Genomic DNA, 10,077 nt, shown 5'->3' on the forward strand with positions numbered 1-10,077 from the left:
TTAGGCCGCTACGTAGTACAGAACTAGTGACTCTGTCAGTGATGGACCACTTGATAAGGCTGATAAGAATGAAACTGGCAGCTTGATACTTTTGGTCTTGTCAACCGTGTTCAGCACCATCGATCACCAGATCCTGTGGGGCACGGTGTGGATGTGGATTAATTCCTTTTTACAGAACTACACCAAGCAGAGTTAGCTGGTTTAGTTTCTTTCATCTACATCCCCACTAGACTGGAGTGCTTCAGCGATCAGCCGTATTGCCTCTTCTGTTCAATCTGTATCTTCAACCCTTAATGCACATCCTCCAACAGGCTGAGGTAACCTTCTTTAATTACGCAGATAAGACCCAGATCCTGGTAGAGCACAGAAAGCATTCAAGTAAGATCAGGCATTGTCTTATACATTAAGGCGTGGTTGGACATGAATTATCAAAACAATCCTGATAAAACTGAGGTCTTGGTAATGAATATGAACTATAGTCTCTGGTCTCCAACATGTTGGCCTGACTCTTTTGGGCAATACGCTAGGCCCAGCAGCACAGAGCTGAAGAACTTGGGCATCATTAATGACGAGAATATGTTGCTTAATGACAAAGGCCTGTTATTTCACTATTAGGCCATTAAAGAAAATCTTTCCGTACCTAGCACAAGCACATCAGATGTTAGTATGCATCACCCACGTTTCCTCACGCCTTGAATTTCACACAGCCATTTACCTGGGTTTGCCGGATTATCAATAGTCTGCAAAAGGTTCAAAATACTGCAGCAAAGCTCTTAAGCAAGCAAAATAAATTCCAACACATACCCCGGGATGGTAATCTGCTTTCTGCACTGTTTGACTGTAACAAACCGAATCACCTTTAAAGGTATGTGCATTGTTCTGAAATGCCTGCAACATCCAACAGCTATGCCTCTAGCAACGAATCTCAATACCTGTGCTGAGGCATGCTCAGCTAGATTAAGACATGACAGAATACTGAATCCACCGATGTACAGGAAAGAGAGCTGGCGGTCCCTCATTATTGGTACAAGCCATTAGATGCTGGAACACCTTACCTGCTAAGCTATGGAAAGAATCAAACCTAACCTTTAGTACCAAGTTCAAACCCCATTGTTTTAATGTATAACTACTGCTACGCTGAATCTCTAGTATGTTTATGCTTCTGGGCCCCCTACTCAAAACATGACAGTGCCGAGATACCCTTCTGGGTGATTGTAGCGCACTATAAAAAACACTCATAACATAACACAACATTCCTCCAACTCCTGGCTCTGTGTCGACTCCTGTACAAATTATTACAACACCTGTTAACTTTGCCCCACTTGAAAGGTTTTGCAATGGCCCTCGATATTAGGCTATATCTGAAAATCAGTATGAGTTACATTACCTCTGCAGTCTGCAAGCCTCCCCAAATGACTCAACCAAAGTTGATTTTATTGTCTCAAATGTTGGAGAGAATGTTGCCAACAGGTTCATTCCTCTAATCAGGAGACAAGTCCCTTTATTTCAGGATTATATGGGATTCAAATAAGACATGGAAACATGATTTGCCCAAAGGTCTCATGCCTAAGACCTTAAAAACGAATAGTTAGTTCTCACACACGGAGTTCAAGATGTGCTTATGCATATAAACACCTTTAACCGGTTAGTGATGGAAAGAAAAGGGTCGGACTAGACAATAACTATGTGTCTATTGAGGTTCAAAGACTGATATGAAGGATGCACCAGCTCACGTTGTCCACCACCTGTTTGTTGTTCTGGTTATATCGATTTGGTAGTACAGCTTGATCAGAGATTTATTAAACAAAATAGAGACCACAAACTAGACTTCTTTTCTTTGTTAATCCAGCCTAAACTACTGTAAGAATACATAAGACCCTGACTCAGCACCAGAGCCCATGTACATTGGGGGAGTAAATGGGCCATAAACTAAAGTGAAATGCACAAAGAGAAGAAAACTACAACTGTGAATATACTGCACACGTTCAGGACTTTTTATCAAGGTGTATTCAACTAGATGTTATAACCCGCCCTCTACTATTGTATCCAATGGAGAGAAGGACGGCGCAAAAAGAAAGGAAAGAGGGTCCACTGGATGCCTAGTATCGAGGACACATTCCAAAATAAGAAAATAAGAATATCCTCAACACCGAACCCAATTCCTATCATCTTTCACAAAAGGAACGACAAACAAAAATCAGTCCCAGACAAGTGTAGCTCATTAGAGCTTTGAAACAATGCTCCCACAAAAACGACCCCCTTCATCATTTGGGCATTTCCAGCTGATTTGGGTACACTTAGGGTAGTTTGATAAACTGTCACTTCAACTTCAAACCTAAAAGAGAATCCACTGCGTCATTCGTCACATTCCCAGAAGTGGCCCAATGCGGGTAAGATAGTGAAATGTCATATAAACTGAGCTCTTTTCCCACCCAGTTATTGGTTGCATACTGTTTCTCCTTAGTGAATGCAAGGAGTGGGCGGAATTACAGCCAACACGTTTTCAAAATGATTTCATAACATTAATGTATATAGGCATCTGACAATGTTATTATCCAACATGACTATTGTATTAGAACAATTTAAACTAAGAGGAGGCTCTCAGTCCTCCAGGTAAAGCTCTGTCCACCTGGAATATAACCAGCTTTTGTGATTACGTGAAAGAGACGCTTATAAGATGTGGATCATGAAAGCTGTAGAAAATTGACTAAATACTGATTGGGAACTGAATATATTTTTAAGAAACTAATTAACAACCTTGATTATATATATATATATATCAGCTGGAAATTGACCAAACACAGTTACTTTGGAAAATGGGATATCAATTGTAGCTGAAAAACTGCTACACCAAATGACAGCTTCATCCTATTCTGTTATATGATCTGTATGTACCCTTTGTCCACAATTTTATGACTCACGCCATTTTTTCTTTCACATAGAGCTAGTGTTTTCACAATCGGCTACTGCTGGCTACAGAACATGTATTTTTTTAAACTCATGGGTAGAGAAATGTTCCTTCTTCATACAGCCCACCAATTACATCGGAAACGTAATATGGAAAGAAGATCTGTTGGTATAGGATCATAAACATCCTTGCTGCTATTTCTTGACAAGTCAAATTCTTCTTTAAATGCTTAAACGTCATTTATTTGTCATCATCGGATGGGGTTGACATTATTTGGTAGAATTATCTCTCTCTCTCTCCTAATCCTCCGATGCCACAGAAACATGCCAAGGTTATTTGCAGCAACAATTGTCCAACACAAACTCGAATGGAAATGGGAACAGGGCGCTGATCCATCTTCCATTCACCTCATGGCTCATTTTCATTCATTGTATGGTGGAGAGGAGGGGCAGAATGCACCTTGCATATCTGCGGACTCTCTCCTCTCTGCTATACTTAACGCGGAAGCCGAAGTATGCCCAGTGAAAATTGCAGCACCCCCTCAACTGCGGCAGTAGCTCAGGGTGCACTACTAGATAGACTGTTTTTTGGGTAAACAAGGTTTCCCTTAGGTGAAGTAACCCAGCTGTGCATGGCAAATGAGCCATGCACAACCTGAGGTATTTTGCGTCCGCACTTGCATGGCCCACTTGCCATGCTGGTTGGGGTACTGCACCCTCAAAATGCCCAGGAGGTTTTCCTGCCCCCTTCTGTGCTTTAAGAATATCATTCTGGGCCACTCTATCTCACTCTCCACACACCAAGATTTGATAGACACCTCTCCCTGTTGCCTGTCTGGATGGTGTGCAGTGTAGGACATCTGGGGTAACAGTGGAGCTGTGGAGGGAGCCTGAAGCTGATTCAACAAACAGATAAGGGTTTCATTCATTAAACACAATGTATGTATGTGTGGGTGTGTGCATGTATGTGAGTGATTGTGTGTTTGTGAATGTGTGTGCTTGTTTGTGAGTGCTGTATGCATATGCCTGAGGGTGTATGTGGGTCAAGTCAAGTGAGGTGGGCAAGGCGGATGTAAAAGTGAATAAATGCTTTTGAATGTGCATCTGAATTAATAAAGATGCTGGTGAATGTGCGTGTGATTGGTTGAATGCAGATGATTGCTGAATGTGCAAATGCATGAGCTTGAGGTTTGGCATTGGGGCACACAGCCAGCAAAGACACATTACCTTATTATAGCGTGGCATTTTAAACTGGCATTAAGGCCAAAATCAACATGATGACTGTTCTTACATTTTGGGGGTTGTGGGGGGGCGCTTGGTAGCAGTAAAGACATTCTTGCTTGATTTGGCATGGCATTTTATACTGGCTTTAAAGGGAAAGCTAAAATGACGGTTTTTACATGTGGGGGTGGGCATTTAGTAGCCGGCAAAGGCATGTTTTCTTACTATGACATGGCATTAAACTCTGGCATTAAGGGCAACAACCTATTAGAAGGCAGCTATGCCCCATGAAGAATTTGGCCTAGCTGCACACATACACGTCCTACACAGGCCTAATGCCACCAGAATGCCGTCTCCGAGAACAACCACCTGACTGCACACATTCGACTGATCTCTCTCACTACCACTGCACCTAGTGTTGGGATGTAGCCACCATCACGCAAATCACACTGGCTGCACACATATCTAGTGCACCCAAGCAATGCATTCTATCCTACTCCCTCGACTGACCTGGACTGTGGTCCCCAAGGGCGTTCAAACCACAAGCGCTTTGAGATCATACCAATGATATATAGGGCGCAATATACATGGCAAATAACATAACATAACATATGCTGCCTGTACAATACTATACTTTATATGTAAAGGGCAAAGACAACATGCAGAGTGTTCATAAATATAGGGAGAGGGACATTTGTGCAGTCTGCAAAGTCACTTTTTTGTTACTGTGGCATGCCATTTTATTCTGGCATTAAGAGCAGCGACTTTGTGCTGTGTACTTACATATGAGGAGATTTTGTCTAGCCAGCAGAGACATGTTTTCTTGCTATGCCATGGCATTTTATACTGGCTGTACTATACTATATTTGATATGTGAAGGGCAAAGCAAACCTGCAGAGTGTTCGTACATATAGGGAGAGGGGCATTTGTGCAGTCTGCAAAGTCACTTTTTTGTTACTGTGGCATGCCATTTTATTCTGGCATTAAGAGCAGCGACTTTGTGCTGTGTACTTACATATGAGGAGATTTTGTCTAGCCAGCAGAGACATGTTTTCTTGCTATGCCATGGCATTTTATACTGGCTGTACTATACTATATTTGATATGTGAAGGGCAAAGCAAACCTGCAGAGTGTTCGTACATATAGGGAGAGGGGCATTTGTGTAGCCTGCAAAGGCATGTTTTGTTACTATTGCATAGCATGTTATATTGGTGTTAAGGGCAAAACCAGCATGTTAGATGTTCTTACATGTGGGTGGTGCATTTGTGTAGCCACCAAATATGTTTTATTACCAATGCATGGTATTTTACACTGGTGCTAAAGGCAACGCCAACATGATCGAAGTGTTCTTACATGGGGTTGGGCAATTAATTTTGCAGCCAGCAAAGTCATGTTTTCTTAATGTGACATAGCATTTTATACTGTTGTATCGGGCAAAGTCAACATCATGAGTGTTGTTACATATGGGGAGTGGGCCATTTGAGCAGCTAGCAAAGACATGTTTCTTACTGTGGCTAGGCTTTTTTTTCCTGGTGACAAGAGCAATGCCAACTTGAGTATGTTCTTGGGTGAGGGTACTGGCTTATATTGGCAGAGCCAGTGTGTCATTGCTGGCATCATGTGCAAAGGAAACATACGTATGTTCGTATGTGGGAATTCTGGCATATGTTGTTTCAGCCAGCACGAGCATGAAGGGGCACAGTCAGCATTAACATGATTTATTATACTGGCATATAGTGGGCAAAGACATCATGAAAATGCATTGGAAAATGATCCTGTGCACTGTTGGTGGCTTGGCACCTAACAGATTTTTTCATGTCTTACACTACAAAACTGACAGTAAACTGAGTGGCTTTTTACTCAATTGTTCAGAGAAAGTGTGTTGTAAAATAATGCACAATTCTAACCTATTATTGTAAAAAGTTTCAACGGGGGGCCCCATTGGTTGGTTTGGGCTCTTTTGCTACATTCGATCGTTCAGGCATATACTTGGGAGAAGTTTCTGCACCTCCAATTAAGAAATGCACCAGCCACTTGTGCCGAAGGGGTTTCGTCCTTCACAAATGTACTTCTGCCCCGGGTATCGATAAGTTAAAACATTATTGTCTTACTTAAAATGGATGCATTCTACTTTGTAAGTCAGCACCACTTCTGTTGGATTTGCCCCTATGCTGGTTTGTCTCTGCATTGCATGTGCTTTGCCACACTCTTGTTTTGCCCTGAATGATCCCCCTTGCATATGCAAGCCACACGATTGGCTACCACATCATTGACCTCATTTGCAATCTGACCCTCCTGAGTTTGCACACACACATCTTCAAAGAATGCTGCTGCAAATGTTGATTTTTGAACTGCTTTACATCGGCTACAGTTTTGTTTGATCACATTAGCTTGTTAGACTTTGTAAATCCAGCCAAATATCTCTTGTTACCAATGCTCCATATTTAAGTATATCTTAGGATCTCTCTTTTAATGTGTCGAACTGGCTTGTAGATGTGCTTTTTAAAAAATATATATGTTCTTTTACCAGAGGAGAACAAGCTAAACCTGGATAAGAAAAGCAAGGAAGTACCTAAAGAAAAGAAGAACAGCGCGTCTGCCACCAAACCGGCAAAAGGGGCTCCTCTGCCACAACAAACTCCACGTGTAGCAGTAACAAAACCACAGGGCAATGCAAGGCCTGGACTCCAGCCACGGGGGCCCCCTCCTGGGGCAGGGAGAGGCCCACCCCGCAATTAAGCAGCTATAACCTTTCTGTACGCTATTGAAATGCCTGCTGCACTGTCCTTTTGTGTAAGATATCATTTTTTTTAAACAAATATTTGAACTATTGTGAGTCCTGACAAACATTTTTTTTTATTTTATTTTTTACCGTTTGCAAAGATTACTTATAAACTATTGGGGTGATTGTTGCACTAAAATAAGGTTATTTTAAAGCAAATGAAAAATGAGTGTTCCGTTTGAAAATTACTAAGCATGTTTATATGCACTTATGTTCTATTTGTATGTGTTTTAATGTTTTGACCATGAAGGAGGTCATTTTCAACTTTTGTAAGGCGCATTGAAAATGTAAAGAGTAAAACCAAACATAATTGCCTTTACACTTTGCTTTTACTCTCCCTTTTGCAAAAAAGTAACCGACACCTGCAAATTACGCTTTGCCGTAATTAATGGTGGGGTTAATGATGGAAATTTGGCAGCAGGGACCCGCTTACGTTAAAGTGTAAACGTAATGGCTCTCCGCTGCCAAATTACGCCTTTAAAAAAAATGAGCTCCAAAATGTCTTGCTTTTACACCTTCGTTTTCTGAACCACCCAATGTAAAAGGGACGCCTACATTTTTTATTGGAATTGTATTCAGGAAATATAAATGTTATTTGATGCAGCTCTACACTCATGTCCTTTTCATGAAACTGACACTACATACGAGACTTTGAAAAGGGCGTGTTGAAATGTTCAGTATGACCTTGCCCTATTTTCCGCCAGCATTATTCTTGCCCTATTGCCTTTGGTTGCTGTCTTTTCTTCTGGTGTTGTGAATGCAGTGAACGCATGCATCATTGAAGTCATAACGTCACTAGATTCAAGAGCGCACACATTCACGTTGTGGGTCTCAATTGATATCAATATAGAGTATAGATCTGATAACACTCAGACTACAGCAACACATTCAATACAAACACCTTGGGCCTCATAACGAGTCGGGCGGTAGGGGATACCGTGCACTGGTAAGGAGACCGGTGCTGGTAATCCCTTACCACCCGATTCCGAGGTCCCCTAACGGTCGGACCACACGTCCCTTACGGGTCCCGTTAGCGGGCCAGGCCGCTAACTACGGGCCTGCGGTTAGCAGGCCCATGAATAGCGCCTTCCCCGTTCCCATTGAGCCCGATAGGGGCTCAAATGAGAATGGGGAATGGTTGGTGCAATGGGGACTTACCAGTCCCGCCAGGGTCGGACTAGACCAATAAGTCCCCATTGCACCACACCGGACTCGGTCCCGTTATTGGTGCAAATAGCGCCATGACTACCACCAATCTCGGAATGAGTGTCCTTGTCTTCCTCATATCTGTCCTGCCGTCTTTCACGAGGTTCAGGTGGCTATGGTATATTTTAAATGATAATTCAGTAGGTAGGAAAAAATAAGTGAAGGGAATTGGGTGGATGAAATTTCAAATGAAAGCCAGGTGGGCCTCCCCCAGGCTGCATTCGGGAGTAGCTTTAAAACGAGGTATGACATTCGAACTACTGAGCAGGAAGAATCCATGTTCATCTTGCAGACTGGTGATTAGCTATGGTTGACACCTTTATGCTGCAAGACACATCTCTTAATTTAATAAGAGGATGCATGCACATTGAAACTTCACAGGAACTTATCAAAGGGAGGCACCTTAACCTATGCCTGGGATTGCATCGGGTCTGCCGAGCAACACAAGCAGTCTTGATTTGGAAACTTAAGTGAGATCACTTCATCTGCCTGATGCAATGCTTGGGTTCCAAGTCATTCTGCTACTTTTGGTAAATAATAAGCAGAGCTAGCAGTTTAACTAGGAGGTAGAGTCAATTCGTAGATTTGAAAGTCCCTTTAATGGTGTGAGAGAGAATAAACCTTATCTTTAAAGAAAACGTGTAGCAGAAACAAAGGGAAAATTGTAATCAGTGTAGACACTATTTCAGCATACAACACCTACTTTGTGATAGAATTGAAGGAAAGAGAATATTATCAGGACAAATATGACTTGATAGCATGTATTAGCCGATGCATATTGTGGGAAAATAGAAACGTTGAAACTTTACTTGATGATGTGGGAAAAATACAGATATCAGAGATCAGATATACTCAAAGTATTGGTAGAGGCAGTTTCTATAGACTACACAAAAATAAAGTATTGACAAAGATAAAGTTCTGTCAAATTCATTACTGAGAGAGAAAAGGTAAGAGGTATATCATAAAATGTGCAACAAGGGGCAGACATCATCACGAATTACTGGAAAGCACAAATGCAAAGCTTATGATGAAATAAAGGGTAGCGAATGACAAGGATGTTCATTATATTACATATACAGGATGATGGGACATTGGTTAAGTTGTACACACCAATTCAGCCATCTGATGGGTAACTATCATATCTCTACTGGATACATGTACTTGGGGTAATAAACCTTACATGTCTGAGATTTTCTATATTACCCCTAGCCACACAGAAAGTTACATTGTCAATGGATAGAATAATCCAGCAATTTCCTTTGTGGTATTCATATGCACACAAATAAAAACTGTTTTTCGCTAATTTGTTTTCTGTCCTTTTTATAAAATACCCTATAAGACATTTTAATAGAGATTTTACAGGAAGATGTTTTATTTAAATGTAGGCCAGTTTATTATTTTTTAATGATCTTACCTTCCAACGAAGTATGTTTTATTATGGGAAAATATCTTAAAAGCAACTCTTTGTATATGTTCCAAGCATCAGAAAGATAACTGGTAAGGTGTTATTAATTGTTGTTGAGCACACAGTCGGATTTTTGTTTTTATTGTATGTCCCAGTGTTTATTATTGTGTGCATTGCATGGGAAATGAGATTTTCCTTAATAAACGTGAAATTTTACTCGATGGGACATAGATCATTTAAGTGTCAGAAAAGAGTAAAATGTATTCACCCCCACAATTCAAGAGAGTGCTATCACACACTTCACAGACCTTGTTGATGTTTTAAGATATGTCACATGTGGGGAAAATACGTGTCTGCAGTTATCAATAACAACGCTCAAAGAGGTTTGAGTTCTCTTGTTAATTTTCTTTTGGGAAGATAGGGGCAGCCGTGTCAAACTATTTACAGTCTCATGTAAAACCATGGAAACCAATAGAATAACAACATACATACTACAGTACAATTTAACATCAACAGCATGAGAACATATTATGAAGGGAGTAAGGGGGTGTGCTTA

At 41.1% G+C, this 10,077-nt stretch overlaps 1 protein-coding gene across 1 annotated transcript in view; it reads left to right on the forward strand.

Annotated features, from left to right (window-relative positions):
• Window positions 1–9,584, forward strand: part of LOC138510283 (transmembrane channel-like protein 2-A) — a 614,464-nt gene extending 604,880 nt beyond the window's left edge. Inside the window, exon 18 of the mRNA XM_069625813.1 lies at window positions 6,659–9,584. Coding sequence (XP_069481914.1) covers window positions 6,659–6,867 — 209 coding nt within the window. The 3' untranslated portion in view covers window positions 6,868–9,584. The remainder of the gene's footprint in view (window positions 1–6,658) is intronic.
• The last annotated feature ends 493 nt before the right edge of the window (window positions 9,585–10,077 follow it).

Source organism: Ambystoma mexicanum, chromosome 6p (assembly GCF_040938575.1).
Source record: "Ambystoma mexicanum isolate Mex_15411 chromosome 6p, UKY_AmexF1_1, whole genome shotgun sequence".
NCBI classification, from domain to species: Eukaryota; Metazoa; Chordata; class Amphibia; order Caudata; family Ambystomatidae; genus Ambystoma; species Ambystoma mexicanum.